Source organism: Leptopilina boulardi, unplaced genomic scaffold, assembly GCF_019393585.1.
Source record: "Leptopilina boulardi isolate dan_hultmark-lab unplaced genomic scaffold, ZJU_Lbou_2.1 LbouV2_165, whole genome shotgun sequence".
NCBI classification, from domain to species: domain Eukaryota; kingdom Metazoa; phylum Arthropoda; class Insecta; order Hymenoptera; family Figitidae; genus Leptopilina; species Leptopilina boulardi.
Window position 1 is genome coordinate 274,664 of NW_026137713.1, and position 19,953 is coordinate 294,616.

At 19.9% G+C, this 19,953-nt stretch overlaps 2 protein-coding genes and 1 long non-coding RNA gene across 5 annotated transcripts; 2 read left to right on the forward strand and 1 right to left on the reverse strand.

Annotated features, from left to right (window-relative positions):
• Window positions 1-1,221: 1,221 nt before the first annotated feature.
• Window positions 1,222-7,856, forward strand: LOC127277164 (odorant receptor 9a-like). Of its 2 annotated transcripts, XM_051298033.1 has the most exons (9): window positions 1,222-1,313; window positions 3,673-3,790; window positions 4,170-4,431; window positions 4,530-4,649; window positions 4,958-5,048; window positions 5,153-5,289; window positions 5,518-5,650; window positions 5,960-6,061; window positions 7,736-7,856. In XM_051298033.1, the coding sequence occupies exons 1-8, from the start codon at window positions 1,275-1,277 to the stop codon at window positions 6,023-6,025; spliced, it is 966 nt and encodes a 321-aa protein (XP_051153990.1). In that variant the 5' UTR covers window positions 1,222-1,274; the 3' UTR covers window positions 6,026-6,061; window positions 7,736-7,856. The 2 variants fall into 2 exon arrangements, 1 of the variants encoding a protein (XP_051153990.1); XR_007842331.1 differs by lacking the exon at window positions 7,736-7,856 and having other exon boundaries at window positions 5,153-5,267; window positions 5,960-6,059.
• Window positions 7,857-8,402: 546 nt separating this feature from the next.
• Window positions 8,403-9,932, forward strand: LOC127277170 (uncharacterized). Its single transcript, XR_007842333.1, has 4 exons — window positions 8,403-8,449; window positions 8,878-8,968; window positions 9,068-9,204; window positions 9,614-9,932. It is a non-coding gene; the product is annotated as an uncharacterized LOC127277170 (long non-coding RNA).
• Window positions 9,933-12,092: 2,160 nt separating this feature from the next.
• On the reverse strand, window positions 12,093-19,881 carry LOC127277158 (Bardet-Biedl syndrome 4 protein). Of its 2 annotated transcripts, none has more exons than XM_051298024.1 (10): window positions 19,643-19,718; window positions 19,269-19,470; window positions 18,775-18,887; window positions 18,470-18,564; window positions 17,871-18,033; window positions 16,913-17,066; window positions 16,566-16,688; window positions 14,069-14,240; window positions 12,831-13,024; window positions 12,093-12,350 (listed from the first exon to the last, which is right to left on the reverse strand). In XM_051298024.1, exons 2-10 carry the CDS (start codon window positions 19,308-19,310, stop codon window positions 12,258-12,260), a joined length of 1,149 nt encoding a protein of 382 aa, XP_051153981.1. In that variant the 5' UTR covers window positions 19,311-19,470; window positions 19,643-19,718; the 3' UTR covers window positions 12,093-12,257. The 2 variants fall into 2 exon arrangements, with proteins under 2 accessions (XP_051153981.1, XP_051153980.1); XM_051298023.1 differs by having other exon boundaries at window positions 12,094-12,350; window positions 19,269-19,411; window positions 19,643-19,881.
• Window positions 19,882-19,953: the final 72 nt, after the last annotated feature.

Genomic DNA, 19,953 nt, shown 5'->3' on the forward strand with positions numbered 1-19,953 from the left:
TTATTTTGAATTATAGATACACTTTAGATTGTATTAGTTTTGTAAAAAAAATTGTTTATAAAAAAAAAAATAACTTCAACTAAATGGAAAAAATAACATTTTTTCGTCATTATTTTTTATGTAACGGAAAGAAACTTTCTATTATAACATATACAATCGATAACGATTATATGCAACAGATGTTATCATTCCCTTTCGCATTTGCTAAATTTTAATTATCCAACACTTCCGTCTTATTTCAATTGAATCTTAATATTAACGATAAATGCGTGTTTGAAAGAAGATGTAGGTTTATCTCTTATTCTAACTTATAGTTTTTTTTTTTTTTTTTTTTTAATTTTTATTATTTTTATTAGAACTAAACTTTGAAAAGCAATCATAAACATTTGTTGTAATAAACAGTTTATCTATTTCTATTGTAAATTGAAACAGTAGAATATAATTTTTAAACAAATATATTATACCAAAAAAAAAAATGGAAATTTTTGATTCTGAATATTTTAAATTGAAATAAAATGAGCCTCTCATTTGTGGGTTTGTGGGTAAATAAAAAATTTTGGAAAAAAATTTTATTACAATTTTCAATTTATTTAGTGCTTATTTCTACCATCTATTTTCAGGTGAATATTATACAAAAAAAAGTTTAAAAATGAATTTTTTTTTTTATTTGTATAATTTATATATTATTTATAATCTTATGTACAATAATTTTTGCATATAATTATAAATTTTTTTAATTTAGATTGCATTTGTACTATATAATTGAAGGTTTAATTTGAATGGTACACTTGAATGTATTAGTATGTTGACAATTTTTTTTATATGGGTTTCAATATATTTTCTGCCTATGTTTTCTTTCTAAATAAAGTAATTTTTTTTTATATTTATTTTACCTTTAATAGAGGCGCATGATTATTCTATGAAAATGGCGTTCTAATAATTCTACTAATTAAAAATTTGTACAAATAAAAATTTGGAAAAATTTAAGATTCGGTAAATTGGAAATTTTTATATTCGGATAAATTAGAATTTTTTTTAGAATAAATTTTTTTATTCAAAAAAAAAAAAAATGAAAATTTTGCTAAAAGGAAATTATAAAAATTCTAATTGATTTATTTTTATGGAATAATCATACATCTACTTCTTTGGTATAAAAAAAAAAATTTTTTTGAATTATTTTGATTTTATATTTCAGCTTTCTTTTATTGTGAAATGCATTGAGAAAGATTGGAAATTGTGGATATCTATACACGAATTAAGCATACTCAATAAACATGGAAAAATGGGAAGAATTTATTCTGTTATATCGTTTGGTAAATTTTATTTTACAGTTTAGTACCATTTTTTTTTCTAATTTAAGTTTTTAAATTTTTGTTCTATAAATTTAAATAATAATATAATTATTTTTTAGTTATTAATTTTCATGCCATTATATCAGTTTTACTTACTGCAAGATTACACAGTAAGATTGATTATCGCAAGATTGCATTGTAAACTTGCCGAAAGATTGCATTGTAAGGTTACTGCAAAATTGAATCATAAGATTATCGCAAGCTTTCATAGTAAGCTTGCACGGTGAGTTTGCACCAAGCTTGCCATAAAGTTGCCGAGCAAACTTGCATGGCAAGCTTGCTGCAAGTTTCCTGCAACCTTCTGTGCTAATTGGCAAGGTTATTTGGCAACCTTGCACCAACCTTGCGACAAGCTTACCGTGTAAGCTTACTGAGCAAACTTGCGATAATTTTACTGCACAATCTTGCAGTAACATTACACTACAATCTTTCGGCAAGCTTACCATGCAAGCTTGGGTTAGGTGGGACATTTGAAGCTTGCTGCAAGCTTATGGCAAACTTGCCGTGCAAGGTTGGCAATATTGCGCGGAAAGGTTGCTGCAAGCTTACGTGCTATCTGGGTATATATTCAAAAAATGTAATAAAAACTAATTTTGATTTTACCTAATTAAAAAAACTTTTTATCAGTAAATATAACCTACAATTATTTTTTTTTGAATTAAGGTCCCTTCTCTCGTGGAGATTATATTATTATTTTTAAAAAAATTCATTAAAAGATTAAATTTAAAAATAATTTCAGTCTTAACAGTGAATGGCGTATTTGCTGCCGAATGAAATTCAAAATTTGATACCTTTTATAATTATGAAAAGTCAAAGACCTTGTCACTTAACTGCTGAAATGAAAAAAATATAAATGCTACTTGTTAGATATTATTTTATAATATTTATATTTGAAATTAGAATATTCATCACGGAAATGAACAATTAATCAACAAACTTTATTCCAATCAATAATAATTTATGTATTTAAAATAAATATTTTTTAATTGATATGAAATAATAATTATATTAAATACAAATAAATAAATATTTATAAATTATTTAAAATTTTTTTGAATTAAATAATAATAAATAATCTTTAGTAAAAAAAAATATTGTTTTTTAATATTATATTTAAAATTTTTTTAAATTATTAAAAAAATGTAATTTATTTGAAGCAGAACTTTTGTTTTTTGAGCCACACTGTGTGTTGTTTGTACTATGTAAATAATTTATTTAAAATTTTCAGAAACTCCCACTATCAATAATCCTATATATTTCTCCTCTCTTATCCTCTATTTTAAACTATAATAATTTTATATTTTAATAGAAATAAAATTTATCTGATAAGCGAATAATAATAATTTAGACTAGAAAGCATACTTGTTTGAGGTGAAATTATTGAATAATATTTCCGCATTATTTTCTCTTGAAATCATGAAAATTATATGTACGTTTCAAGAAAATAGGGATACTATAGAATAATTACATATATATGTACCTATATTTTTTATTAAAATTTATAATAATATAATACTCTCTATATAGAAGCAATCGTATACATTGTTTCTCAAAACTTTATCATTTCCTTATTTTATAAAATGAAATAGTCTTATATTGTTTTTTTTTCAATTTTTTTTTCTTTTTTTTTGTGAAAAATTTTTCAATTTTTTAAATACAAAACAAAAAATGGAAATATTTGATACTCATTATTATAAAATTAATAAAATTTCCCTCTCATGCTTTGGTTTATGGTCTTATCAAAATTATAAAAAAAAATTTTTCACAAAATTTATTATTTTCACCTCAATTATTTCAACTCTTTTTTTTCAGGTGAAAATTTGAAATATTAATTATTAGAAATTAAAGTTGATATTTTACAAATAAGGTGGTAAAAAATTTGAAAAAAAAGTAGTAAATAAATAAAAATTATTTCCAAAAAAAAAAATCCCATTTTCTTTTGCTTTTACAGAAAAAAAAAAATTAATAATTTTATCATTGATTTAGTTTAATTTTCTAATTGCTAACTGGAATCAAGATCAAGAAACAGTGCTTGATTGTCTTGGACCACTTGCAATTGTTGTACAAATTTTTAGTGAACTTTGTGTTTATACTTTTAATGAAGACAAAGTAAATTTTTTAATATAAAAAAAAATAATGTTTGAAAAATGTTGCAAATTTAATAATGAAAAAAAAAAAATTTAATTAATAAATAAAAAAGGGAAATCAAATTTTAATGAAAATAACTTTTGTTAATTATTTTTCAAACATTATTTAATATTTTGTTAATAATTAAAAATTGATTAGAATTTGAATTTAATTAGAATTTTTTTTTTTTCAGCTATTATTTCTTGTTAATTGCATTAGAAATGATTGGCAATTATGGGAATCTTCAAATGAATTAAAAATACTTCGTAATCATGCAGAAATTGGAAGAAAATACACAATTATATATTTTCGTGAGTATAGTTTTTTAAAAATTTTTGTATAAATATAAACAATTACATCGACGAGAATTATTTGAATTATGGTGTTTATATTTGAGACGAATATAAAATTTATTTGAAGAAATTAAAAATATATATTTGAAGCAAATAAAAATATATTTTTCTCAGAGCCAAATAATTTTTTTTATTTTGTTTTAAAATATACAAAAATTTAGGTATTTAGTAAATAAAATTTTTATTTAACTGAAATAATATTTATTTGGAATAAATAAATATTTATTTGGCTCTGGAGACATATAAATATGTTTCTTTTGTTGAAGTGTTTGAATGTTTTAATTTTTTAGATAAATTTTATTTTTGCTATAATTGATAATTTTTTTGTAAATTACAGGATATATTTTTGGTGCCGTTATTGTATTTATAGTATCAACATTTGTACCATGTTTACTTGATGTTGTTATACCATTAAATGAAACACGTCCATTAAAACCAGTGTATCCAGTGAAATTTTTTTTCGATGAAAATAAATATTTTAATTTTGTATTAATTCATGGTTGTATGACAGCGAGTTATAATTTATTAGTTCTATTTTGTTGTGATGCCATGTTTGCTGTCACTGTTCAACACGCTTGTGGATTATTTTCAATTATCAGGTGTAAAATTATTTTTCATCACTCTAATTATTATTAATTTTTTAATAAATTAAAAATTTTATTATTTATTACTAAAATAATTATTTTTAATATTTAAGCTATCGAGTGAAAAACGTGTCTCGCATATCTCGCTCATCTTATATTCACAATAAAAAGGAGAATAAGCATTATTATAAAGATTTATGTTATTCAATTCAGTATCATAATTATGCTATTCGGTATTTATTCTAATTTTAGAGAAAATATATTTAATCGGTTACTTGATATATTAAATAAATATATAATTATTGGTATCAAATAATTTTTATTGGTATATGGAAAAAAATATTTATCTGAAACAGCGATATGTTTCTCTAGAATTGCGAAAACTTTCGCTGTTTTAGTAAAACATATTACAGTGAAATTTTTAGCTGTTCCAGATGATGTTTTTTTTTTCTTGTATCAAATAATATTTGTATCATATAATTTTTATTTGTTAGAATTAATATTAAACGTGTATAATAGAATTTTTTTTTTTTGTTTTTAGATATGCTACCACACTTGAGGCTTTTTATTCTCAATTTTTATTTTTTTCAAATGGTTGTAGCTTAATTTTAATAAGTGTTACATTAATGCAGGTAAATAAATATATAATTATTATTTAAAAAAATTTTTTTTTTCATTCATTGAATTATTTATTAATTTTTACTTTCTTTTTCTTTTTTTGTTATATTTTTTCCAGACTTTAAATTCAATAGATAATACTGTGTATATTTTGAAATATGGAGCTTTTGCCGTGGCAAATATTTATCATGTCTATGTTTTAGGATTGCCAGCTCAAGATTTATTACAATATAGTAGTGAAATTGGATTTAATATGTATATTTGAAAAATTATAAGAATTTTATTAGAAAAATTATTGATAAATTTTTTTTTTACTTTTGAAAATAGAAATTTTTTTAGTAAAAATAAATATAATTAATAATAATAATAATAATTATTATTATTATTCTAATATTGTCATATTTACTATTAACTATTAATATTAATTAAAATTATTATTTTGAAATAATATAATAATTTAATATTTTAAATCTGAAAATTCAGGTACGATTGTAATTGGTATGAAATGCCGATAGAAGCGCGAAAATTAATACCGATGATAATTATGCAAAGTAATAGACCATGTAAATTAAGCATTGGTCAATTGGCAACAATGAACATGGAAACTGTATCAAAAGTATGAATAAAAATTTTACTATTAAATAACATAAATGTCAGTATATATCAAGAATAAGAAAATAAAATTATTTTTTTATTCATTTGTACCAATAATATTTAGAAAAAAAATTTTCTTGGATCAAGAAAACATTTAATTAAATGCGGACAAATTGTTTTTCTTGATTCATTTTTTTTTTTTTTTTTTTTTTTTTAGTGTTATCTTATTGTTTTTAGTAATATTTTTATTTTTTTTTTACTATTTTTTAAAATATTTTTTTTTTACATTTTATATTATTAATAAAATTTTTTTATAATTTTTATTTTTAAGGTACTAAAAATGGCGCTTTCATATTTTACAATGTTATCATCAGTGCGTCAATCATCAAAAATATAAAAAAAAAAAAAAAGAAAATGAAATTTTTGCTAACAGGTATTTGTAAAAATAAAAAATAAAAATACCTTTTCATTATATATCACTGGAGCTCCACTTTAGGAACATTTATTTATCCGGGAATGTAGATCTAAAGAAAAAGATATTTGACATTTAAAAAATTAAAATATTATTATTAATATCCGCTGGTATACAACACAGATATAATAAAAAAAAGTTTTTGAAAAAAAAGAATTTTTGACTTACAAAAATTATTTATTTTATAGGACAATGTATTTTTAAAAAAATAAAATTTTAATTTTTTTCAAAATGCATTCTTTTTGGTCATTAGAAAATAAATAAATTTTGATGAGGACGTTATATATCGATATTTATATATATGCTATATAATTATATTGTAATTTTATATATATTAATTAAAAAAAAATTAAATTAAAATTAAAAATTTTTATAATTTTATATATACTGATATAAAACATACGGAGGAAATATTGATAACTATGTTATTTATTTTTATGAAAAAGAAAACAAACATCTATATAATAATCGATATATGCGTTTATATTTATGCAGTAAATGTTAAAACTCCTTTTTGCACTTGCTAATTCTTAAATATTCAACACTTCCGTGTCTTATTTTCATCAATATTTCCTCTTCCAAGTATATATTTATAATATATTAATGATCAATTTATATCTGAAAGAGGGTGTAGAATCACTATTTTAATTTTTTTTTTCATTTTTTTTTCTATTAAAACAAAACTCGGAAGGCAAACGTATAAATATTATTGTGATTAACAAAAGCTATCTCTTTTGCAAATTAAAACAAAAAAAAATTTTTATTTAATAAGATGAAAATTTTTGATTCAGAAATTTTAGAATAAATAAAATGAGCCTCTCAATTTTGGGTCTTTGGATAAATCAAAAATTTTTGAAAAGAATTTTATTAAAATTTTCAATTTATTTTGTCATTATTTCCAATGTCTATTTTCAGGTTAATAAATAGTGAAAAAAAATTAATAATTGATTAAAAATAATCTGTTTTATTATCAAATAAATATTTACTTGAATCAAATAATTTTTATTTGGATGTAAATAAATTAAATTAAATAAATTAAAATTAATTTCTCTATTTGAAACAAATACCATTTGGCGCAAAATAATAATTATTTAAAAATGAATATTTATTTGATAATTTTTGATTTTAATGGAAAACTTTTAATTTTTTATCTGGATAATCGTTGGTGAAATTTTTTTTTTTATTATATAAAATTTTTTTTTAATTGATTTAGTTTGTATTTTTACAACATAATTGGAGATATGATATGGATGCTACATTTGAATGTTTATCTTTGATGTTAGTTTTTATAATGGGTTTCGCTATACTTTCCGCTTATGTTATTTTTCCAAAGAAAGTAATTATTTTCAATTAATATTTATAATAATTAATAAATAATTAATAGAGTCAAATTAAATAAATGTAAATTAAAAAAATTAATATATATTTAAAATTTTTTTTTAATGATTAATTATAATTAATATACATATTTAAAATAATTAATATTTTGTATACTAATTTTTATAATATTTTTTCAAAGAATATAATAATTGAATACATAAATAATTTATCATTTCTTTTAAATTTTCAATATATACATATATATATTGTTGAATATTATTTAATTAATATTAATGATGTATTATTTTTTTTCAGCTATCGATTATTGTTAATAACATTGAAAATGATTGGAAATTGTGGTCATCATCGACACATGAATTAAATATACTTGAAAAACATGCAAAAATTGGAAGAATTTATACAATTATATCGTTTGGTAATTTTCTATTTTACAGTAATGTAATTTTTTTTATGAGTTTATAATTTAATATAATAATTATTATTATTTTTTTTAAATTACAGTTACAAATATTGGTGGAATTTTTTCAGTAATATTTACAGTTTTTGTACCAAAATTAATTGACATTGTTGTTCCATTAAATGAATCACGTCCATTACATCCATTGTATTTGGCAACATTTCCATTGAACGAAGAGAAATATCATACATATATTTTAATATATGAAATTTTATCTAGTATTTATACAGTATTTGTTTTTTGTACTGTCGATTCAATGTTTGCTGTCACAACTCAACACGCTTGTGGACTTTTTGCAATTATCAGGTAAAAATTACAAATAATAATTTAAAGAAAAAAATTTTTTTTTATTTATTTATTCAATTGTATTTGTCATTAATATTTATAATAATTTATTTTTATTAATTATAATTGATGTAACATTATTTAAGGTATCGAATGAAAAATATATCAAATTTATTTCAGTCCACTTGTAATGAGAATGTAAAGGGATATGTATTTTTTCAAAAGGAATTATTTTTTTCTATTAAGTATCATTACTATACTATTAGGTATTTAATATAATTCTTGTTATTTTTTCTGCTCAAGAAAAATTTATATTAAAAATTTTCTTTTACACACAGTCAAAATTTAAATTAGTGAAAAATTTTCATTTATTTTTTTTGGTAAAATTTTACTATTTTATTTAAGAATTTATTTTTTTTGTACTTAAGTTTTAGTAAAAAAAAAAAATTAGAACCAAAAATTAGTAGAAATTTTAGTGAAAAATAACTAAAAATTAGAAATTTTTCACTAAAAAGTATATAATATTACTATTTCATTTAGTAATTTTTTCTTTATTAAATTTTTAGTGATAAGTGACTAAAAATTAGTTTTGAGAATATAATTCTCTTTTTTTAAGTTATTAATTTTTTTTTAAACATATAAAAAGGAATTAGTAATAAATATTAGTTTACATAGTAAAATTTACTTTTTCAAGTTATGTAAAGGCGCTCGAAGATTTTTACTCTCCTTTTCTATTTTTTTCAATTGGATGTAATGTTTTGACAATAAGTTTTACATTACTTCAGGTATAATAAATTAATTAAAATTGAATAAAAACAACAACAAAAAAATTCCTTTTTAATTAATAATAATATAATTTTGTAATTAATTTTTTTTTTATCTAGATAGCAATTTCATTGGATGACGCATTATTTATTGTGAAACAAATATTCATTGTAAATGCAGTTTTGGTTCATGCATATTATCTTGGAATGCCTGCTCAAAATTTAATAAATCAAAGTACTGCTATTTCATTTGATATGTGAGTTTGATATTTATTAAAAATTTATAATATTTAAAAATTCTATTTGCTATAAAAAATTTATTTGATTCAAATAATCGGTTAATTTGACAATTAAATAATTAATTTTTTTTGGAGTAAATAATTAATTTAATAATTAAATAATTTTTTTTAAGTGAATAATTTTTATTTGAATTAAAGAATCTTTATTTTATCAAATAATTTTTTTTTTTATTTTAGACAATAAAAAATTTAATTGACTCAAATAAAATATATAAACTTAAAACTATTAATCTGAACTATTTAATATAAATAAATATTTATTTGATAATAGCCGATAGGAAAAAAAAATTTTTTTTTTAAATTTTATAATTTAATTATCAATGATTATATATAAAAAATTTCAAATTTGTATCACTAAAAATTTCAGTTACGACAGTGAATGGTATAAATTGCCAATTAAAATTCAAAAATTACTACCATTTATAATTGTAAAAAGTCAAATACCATCTTACTTGACTGCTGGAAAAATTGCAATAATGAATTTGGAAACTGTAACAAACGTAAGAATATATATAAATAAGATACCAAAAAAATATCATTTTAGAAAAATAAAAAATGATTTTTTTATTAAATCTTGTTATTTTTATATGTGAAGATTATAAAAATGTCATTCTCCTACTTTACAATGCTATTGTCAGTCCGTCAATTATCATAAATGAGATGAAAGCAAAAAAAAAAAAAAAAAAAAAAAACATTAAGTGGATATTATATATAAAAAATAATAAAAAAATATGTATTAAATAAAATATATAAAAGCATATCATTTGTTTTTCCCTTGGATATAAAGAAAAATAAATTTTTTTTTCTTGCGGAAATTTTATTAGTGGAACAAGTCGGTTTTTGTCAGACATAATGGATAAATTAGAAAATCAGTAGTTAAAGTCAATATTTAGTAAGACTTGATTTTTTCTAATTTTATAAGTATATCAAATCTATAAAATCAATTATTTTATATTATATTTTTATATAATAGTAAATATAATAATATTATATTGTTATTATAAAAAATATAATATATAATATAATTTTATATATAAATATATAATAATAAATAAATAATAATAATAAAATTAAAATAACTAATTAAAAATAATAAAAAATAACTAATTATTAGTAAAAAGTAGTTACTATAATTTGCTGTGAAAAAAGAAAATATTTTCTAATTTCTATTGTATTATTGAATTACAAAAATTTATAAAGGCTGACTATAAATTGACTTTTACTACTGATTTTCAAAATTAAGACATTGTGTTTTTTTAAAAAAAATTTAACTAAATATTTATTATTTTTTATTTTCTAAATTAATCACGCGAAAATAATTTTAATTACTTAAATTTAGATCACAATTTTATTAAATCACACATATTTTCACAATTTTCTATATTTTTCTATATATCTTGAGAATATTTTTCAAGATTTTATTTTTTCTATTAGAAAAGTCAATAATAATAAAACTTGTAATATTATTATATAAGGGGAAAATAATTACCTATAATTTTCTAAATAAATTTTATTCAAAACTAGTTGGAAATTATAATATATAATTATGTTTAATTTATACATAAAAGTTATTGTTCAATACATATATATAAATTATTCTATTTTTCCGCGTTCTTGGATTCTATTTGTGGCTATATGAAAATATATATTAATCAAATTTTAAAAAAGTAGGAATTCTTTTTTTTCACGAAGAGAAAAATGGATATTTTTGATTGTAAATATTTTAAATTTATCAAATTTGTACTCTCAATATTTGGTATTTGATGTTATCCAAAAATCTTGGATAAAAAATTTATTAAAAACTTTTGATTTTATCCTAATGTTTTCGACACTTACTTTTGAGGTGATTAGATTAGATTAGATTAGATTATAATTATAATAATTTATAAATTATAATTAAATATTGTATAATATATATATTGTACAATATAATAAATAAATAAATTTATTTTTATTTGTATTATGTTAATGTTATTATTATTATTATTAAATTACAAATTAATTATTATATTATAATATTACAGTAAAAATATTTTTTTAAATTATAATAAAACAAGAAAAAAAATTAAATTTAAAAAAAAGACACCCCCACTAAAATGTTATAAAGAACCGTCCTTAAAAATTTAACGCGAATATGCTTTGGAAATTTTCCTATATATTCAATTGACAAACGAGAATTTCCACTTTGTAAAAGCTTCATAAAACACTTATACCGTCACTTTAATCCTTAAGGATTTTGCAAAGCTTTATGGTGTCGAATACGAAAACACATTTTCAACAGGCAACAGGAGTATTAACTTCATCATTTGTTTGAATTTAAAAACGTGCCTTAAATGCATGAATAGTACTTTTTTTTTGTTGTTTTTATTATTATCATCTATTTTTACAGATATTAACATAAAAAATTTATTTAATTATCTTGAAATTCGATAAAAATAAATAATAAATATATTCCTTTATAAGTGGGAATATTTAATAGTTAATTTTGTATAAAAGTATTTTTTCGTTGATAAATATCAAGTAGACGAAAAATATCTATAGTTTTTTTTTTAATGTAGTTACTCTCATATAAAATTTAAATAAGCGTAGAAAAATCACCCCTTATTATACGTCAAAAAAGCTTATATATATATATATATATATATATATATATATGTTTAATATTACGGTATATATTTTCCAAATGAAAAAGCAATTTATTTGAAACATGCAAATATTTTCGTTACTCGATTTTATAATAATAGTAGATTTTTGTCTCTTAGATGATGAATATTTCATATAATATATAATTCAGGACAATCAAAAATAATAAAGATAATTTTCGTGTGTTCGTTTAATTAAATATTGGCAAATAATTTCTATTTTTTACTTTTTTTTATTGCAATTTTTAGAATAAATAAAATTTAAGTTAATAAATTTTTTAATTGCACAGATTTTTGTTTTCGTATTTTTTTTTTATATATAGAATTTAATTATATATTTTAATATTAATAAATATATTTTCTTAGTTTTTAAACTTCATCGGTTCCTAAAATTCTCCTCTCCTCTGCATAATGTGTCTCTTCACGTATTTTAATTTCCAATTTTTTCGCGGTTCCTGTAATCTAGAAGAAAAAAATGTTTTTTACAATTAACTTTTTAATTAATAATTATATAATATAAATATTAATATCAATTTTTAACTCTTAATTTAATTTTTTTGTTAAATAATTTTTTTAAATATTACACTGTAAAAAAAATTTATTTAGTTCAAATACTCGGTAATTTGACTATTATCAAATAAATATTTACCTGAAACAGATAATATTTTTTTGAATTTAATTTAGACTTTTTTTCAGTGTAGATATTAATAGAACAAGAGAATAAAAATTTAAATTATAATTTCTTTTTTTTTTTTAATATAGAAATCAATAATTTTCCAATTATCAAGTTAGTAAATTGAGAGACATATTCAATATAAATAAAGTGAATAAAAACGAAAATAGACTGGTGTGTATGCTGATGAGATAAAAAAAAAAAAGAAGGAATAATTTTCAATTATAAAATAAATAGAATTTACGAGATTTTTTTTTTTTTTCACTAACCTGAGAATCGACGTCGATAACAGCCATTATGTCATTAAGTTCAGTGAGAATATCTTTCACCTCCTTTACTTTATCAAGTAAATGTAAAACAACTGCATAATTAATAAGCACTAATGGATCCTGAGGCGATAAAGAATGTGCTTTTTTCAATGCACCAACAGATCCTTCCAAATCGTTCATTTGTTTTAAAGCCACTAAATTGGAGAAAAAAAATTTATATTAATTTCTGATTAAAATTTTTTCTTTTCTGCTTATTTAATACAGGGTAGTGAAAAAAAGCTAAAACAAAATAATAATTATTTCAATTTTTATTTCTTTTGAGTGACATAAAAAAAATTCGTTTTTTAATTCTCGATCCAAAAATTCAATTAATTTAATGAATTTTTAGTTTTCTCCAATTTTTTTGTTTTCATTTTCAATTATTTGAATTTTTATTTAAAAAAAAACTCTGATAAATTGAGGAAAACTTTCTATTTTTCATTTAAATATCTAAATTATAGAGAACAAAATTTATTTCATTTGATTGTTTCCAATTTTTTTTTTTTTTTCATTGACTTCCATCTGAATGCATTACAAAAGATTTTTGTTCACATTAGACTTTTCGCAGAAGTAGGAAATTATATATATGCAGAAAATGTTGTTTTTGAAAAAAAAAAAAAAAAAAAAAATCACACGAAAAGAATAATACAAAAGTATAATAATAATAATATAAAAGTTGAATATATTTCTCGCACACGTATAATTTGCATGCTAATTTTTAAAAAATTACTCAGACGATAATAATACTATTGAAATTAAGCTACGTACTGAAATTTCATAAATGATAACTGCACTATTACATTAGAAGTTAAATTTGTGCACATGAAAATTAAATTTTTAGATCTTTACTTTTCTGCAAAAAAAAAATTGGAGAAAACGTTTTTAATTTTAATTAACACAAAAATTAAAAAATTATTATTAATATTATTTTTACTATTATAACAATAATGATAATAATAATTTAATAATAAATTATTGACATTTTTTGGGGCTAAAATAAAAAGATAATCTTTTTTCTAAATTAATTGTTTATGTATTTTTATTTTAGTCCTTAAAATTTTATTATTAAATTATTACCTGGGGCGAACTTTAATTTTTAATTATTTAATAATAATAATAATAATAATAATAATAAAATTTTGTTTAAAAAAATATTTGAAAAGAACTAAATTTTGTTTTTTTAAAAAATGTTTACTCACGTCCAAGTAACAAGTAGGGCATTGCATTTTTGGGACTTGCGGAAACTGCAGCGCATAAATATGTAGCTGCAGACGCTGGTTGTCCAGTTGTTAAAAAAACTGTCCCCAAATTACAAGCAGGTGGCAATGCCAATGGATTTAAATAATGAGCTCTTTTCAAACAACTAATTGCCTAAAAAAAACAATTAATTATTATTTTATTATTATATATAATTATTTTTTTATAATTAATTATTATCTATTTTTATAAATTAAAAAATAAATAAATAAAAATAAATTGTAAAATTAATGATTTTTTTATTTTCAATTTTTATTGTTAAAAATCTCATTAAATTATTTATTTTAAATTGACAATTCAGTTTTCAATCTATTTCTTTATAAACTATTAAAAGGAGAAATTGCAAATTTTTGTTTTCTAAATAGACCCATTGTTCTTTTTTGGTCCATAACCAGCATCCCTTACGTTTATAATATCTGCGTCTTTTCAATATTACCCTCACAACGTCCCACTCATTTCTACTTTTGTTTACTTATCGCAGCTATTATCATTTTCTTCCAAGAATTTTCTCACAATGAAAATTGAACATTATATTATTCATATTATGTAAATTTTTTTTTATAGCTTTATTTTTTATATTTTGTTGTTTAGAGTGATATACAATAATAATAAAATAATTAAAAATAATAAAAGTATAATAATAAAAATACTAATAAAAGAAATAGCAATAAGTAATAATAGTAAAAATAATAAATAATAAGAAAAATAATAAAAACGTATTTATAATTACAAATAATAATTCTATATAAAGAATTAAAAAAAAATGAAAGACAAAAAAAAATTAAATAAATATCGGTTTTTTTTTAACCCTCACGTAAAATTTAAGGAAATTGGATAAAATCTTAAATCCCACGCGAATAAAGAATTCTTTATATAAACTAAAGAAGAAAACAATGTTAACACCTACACTCGTAACGAAGCCCAAAAAAAAAAAGAAAAAGAATATTGTAATTAAATTTCTAAATATATATATAAATTTTATATTTCTATTGAAATAATTTTTCTGAGGAATTTTTTTTTCTTTATCTATGAATAAAAAAAGAAACTTTCCTTTTAAACGTACGTAAGTGTCCTTTTTATAGAGAAAATCTGAATAAAGTAAGTTTTTCTCAATAGGAAAAACGATATCAAAATTGAAGTCAATATGCAACATTTCTATTATAAATTCTTGTTTACAATGGGATAATATTCCATTTCAGTAACTCAATTCATTCTTAACATTGAAACTAAGAAGATTGTTTTTCTCCAAATTCAGATTATTATTTATCATTTATTATTTAAAAAGATTTTCAAATTTCTCAATTTCTAATTTATTTCTCTAAAATTAGTCAGGAGAATATATATTTTTTTTTATATATAATAGTTTTATGTAGAAAATTTATTGACATTAAATAATATCTGACTATAATCTTACTTTTTCTACTTAATACTCTAAAATCACTACTATGGGAATTGCTTTAAAATTGTAGTCAATAAATCTTAGTTACTTTTAGCTTTTATTTATAAAATTTATTGTTAGTCATTTATAAAATGTCTGACTGTAATTTTTCTCTTCTACTTAAAAATTTATTAAACCACTGAAAATGCTTTACAACTTTTTTCTTTTTTTTTTAAATTAGTTAAAAATATTTTTTTTTTTTAGTTTTATGTTTTCAAGGAATTTTTTTTAATTTAAAAAAAAATCAAAATTTTTAGACAGAGAAAATCTTTTTTTATAAATTTGCAAGGAAAAATTAAAGAATAATTTTTTATATAAACAAATAATAGGAGGATTTGCATTTTTTTTTAACGAAACAAAAAAATTATATATTTTTCTTGTATTGAAAAGTTGCTTTTCGAAATGTATCAATTAAAATTTTTTGTTTATTTTAAATTGTGGGTAATTTGTAAGATTTTTTTTTCTCTCTATTCTTCTGATGACTTTGATTAAATGATATGATATAAAATCAAAATATACTCGCGATTGTCTGTCTTTAAGTGAGATGACTCGACTTGATTCCCTCTTAATTCCTTGTCACTTTCCTGACACCGTTCTAATTACATTCCTGAGAGTCATTAGAGGGGAGGAAAGGGGTTTTACTGTAAATAGAATATCCAATGTCGTTCTCTCTTTAGATACTCATCAGTTTCTATCTCGCGCAACTTCTCTAATGTACATACTTAAAAAAAAAGTCATTTTTATTCCAACTTTATATATAAGGGAATTATTTGCAAATTACTAAGCTCTTTGTGATAAATACAAAAAAAAATTCCTCAGTGAAACAAAAGAAAGTTGATCTTATTTCAATTTTTCAAAAAAGAAATTAAAAATTAATTTTTTTTTATATTATATATTTATAAAAGAATTATTTTAAATTATTATTATTATATTTATTTAATTTTTCAATTAAAAAAAAAATTGGAGAAATAAATTTCTTTTCGTTTTAATTTAATACTTACCGCAACGTATTTTTGTTTTCCAAAAAAACACATGCCAATATTATTCCACACTGACCATGATTCTGGAATTGATTGTGAAGCATTTTTATAATGAGTTAATGCAGCATCATAATCTTCATTCATCTGAAAAGTAAATTAATTTTTAATTAGATTCTAATTAAGTCATGCTTTAAAATTATTAGAGTTCATAATTTTTTTTTTTTTTTAATTAATTTTGGTAATTATTTTTTTAATATTTACTTTTTCATTGTTATTTTTTCTTCCAGTTATTTATAAATTTGATAGAATTAAAAAATTAATTAATAATTTACTATACTTTAATAAAAATACTTTTTTACGTGAATTACCTGTTTGAGAAAACCCAAAGGTAAAAGTGCTTTTGGAAATCTAAACGAATGCAATAAAGCCGATTCAAAATATTGAACAGCACGGGATGTTTCTCCTAATTCTAAATAAAGACGACCCAATTCGGTTATTATTTCTTCATTTTCGGGAACAATTCTAAAAATTATTTTCATTAAAAAAACATTTTAAGATTTTTATATTTGATATTTACAGAAGATAAATGAATAATAAAATCAATTTAATATAAATTTCAATTCAAAATTAGAAGAAGAAAATTTACTTTAATTGAAGAAAATGTAACACGTATGTATGATTTACTATCTGGTAAACATTTACTGTTATCTAACTTTCTAATTGAAATTCGAGCGACTGAAATACGGATAATTTGATATTGTTTATCATGGGAATTGCGATCATTAGCAAGTATTAAGAAATTTGTGCGCTTCACTAACTATAATTTTATAAGTGGGTTATCAACTTCAATCTAATATACATCTTTCCAAAAAAAAAGAAAAAACTTGGAGGTCACGAAAACTAAGTAAAGTAAACTTAATCAGTTCATTATAATTAGCTGCCTTTTAGCAAAATTAATGATCTCCATTTTCTTAATGGAAATTATAATCTGTATATTAATTTCAAAAACAAACTTTATACCTCAATATTGAAATTTCATCAAATTTATTTCAATATATTCAAGCGCTCAGCTTCTTTTCTTTAATTTATCATTTAATCTTCAATATTATAATTTTTTTTTTACAAATGTTCGAATCGAAAATAAATTTTTTAAAAATCTTTTTAAAGCTAAATCCTTTTTTATAAATAAAAGATATTTGTGGAATTTAAATAAATATTCACTAAAATTGAGGGGAAAAAATAATTTTTTCCTCGGCTAATTAATAAATGGAAATTTGTGATATTGAATATGATAATAATTTTTTTTTTTTTTTTTGCGAAACTAACTTGGAAGCTGCTAGGTAAATGCCAACAGCATCTGTAATTCGATTTTGTGAGACGTAAAGCTTAGCCAATGTTAAATAAGGTACTTCATTCTTTGTCAGTTCAATTGCTGTCTTCAAATGCTTTATTGCGTCTTCCGGATGATTTAGTTTTATGTAACATTCTCCTGTATAGAAAATAAAATGAAATTGTTATACAATTTTTCCACATGAATTCAAATATATTTTTACAGAAAACAATATAGAGAAATTATTATTCTTTTGATTAAAATAAAATTTTAATAACTAATAATTATTATTTAATATTTTTTTTATTTTAATAATATCTTGAAAATTTATTCTTTATTATCTTTATTATTATTATTATTATTATTATTATTATTATTATTAAACAGGAATTTAAAAAAAAAATAATATAGACTTTAAATTGAATTTTCATGTTGCGAAATAATTTCCTTATTAAAAAATTCTTTTTATATGGGGAAATTTTAATAAACTGGGGGTTTAATTAAGAATTTTAATGAGGTAAATCACTGAACGACTGAATTTAATTTAAAAAAAAACTACAATATTAATAATAAAGAGAATAAATTAAAAACTTGCCCAGATTATGATGAGTTTCCCAATCTGGGTTTCTCATTTTCTCAATTACTTCGGTAAAATTTTCCACTGCTTGCTCATGACGGCCAAGAAGAAATCTTCAGAAAAAAGAGAAAATAAAAATATAAATAAATTAATGAACGTAAAATATAACAACAAAAAAGAGAATTAATCTTCTTTTTTTTAAATTCATTTTTACTGAATTTATTATTCAATTTTTTCAACCAAATTAAAAAATAGATTTTCTTTATATAAAAAAAAATTTTTTTTTTTTTTTAAATAAAAAGTAATTTTTTTTTCTTGCTTACAAAGTTTTTGCTATTTGCTTTTTATTATTGACATTTGTGGAATTGATTTCCAGGCATTTCTGAAAACATTCCAAAGCGTCCTGGACCCTTCCATCTGCCCTTAAAATGAGTCCCTGGCAAATGGGGGAGAAATAATCATTTATTAAACTCTCAGAGGATGGAAAAAAAAACAATAAAAAATGATAATTAAGAAGTAAAGGAAAATAATTAGAAAAAAATTAAAAAAAAAAAAAAAAAAAAAGATAAATTATTATATGAACTAAAGAAAATATAATTAGAAAAAAGAAAAAATAATTAAGAAATTGTTTAATTCTATTTTGATTCGAAATAATTTTAGTTAAAGTAAAATAAATAATTAAAAAAAATAATAAAATAATAAATGGAAAAATGAAAAGAAATGAAATAAAAAAAAATAGAACGGAAATATAATTTTAAAACATTTTTAATAATTAATATCTAAATTAAATTTAGAAAATTAATTAAGTCAATTATGCCTTCAAATAATTAGCGTATTCATTTCTCCCATTAGATTTCATTAGTTCTTCTTCAATTAGTGCATTACATATATGATACTCATGTCTTGTGTAGTGTCTGTGAAGTAGCCAGTTTCTCACTTCTATTGCTGGTATATCTGGCACTAATTAGAGAGACAAAATATTTCCAGTTATAATTAACCACTTTCAATTTTTGTAGAAACTGCTAATTTATATTCTATTTTAGTATATTTATTTATTTATTTATTATTATAAGAAAATTTATTTCGATATTTAATCTCTAATTATAATTATTATACAATATAATTATTCAAATTACTTCTAATTAAATTAATTTTATTATTTAAAAATAATTTATTAAAAGTTTAAATTACCTTTTTTGGTTATGTTACTCCTTGTCCGTTGGGCAGTTGTATTTCCCTGTTGTATTCTTCCATTACTAACTGTATTATTATCCATTTTTCAATTGTTTACAAATTATATAAATTGTTTATTAACCTTTCTTATTTTTCACTTGCTCAAATTTCTTTGTTTTTTTTTAATTTGAATTGATTATAAAACAAGAAACAATGTTTGTTGACATAAACTGTCACCATAGCAACCACTATAATCACTTTTAAGAAATTGTAAAATTAATGATATAAAAAATAAATTTTTTTCACTTTACTCATTTTTGTTATAAAAA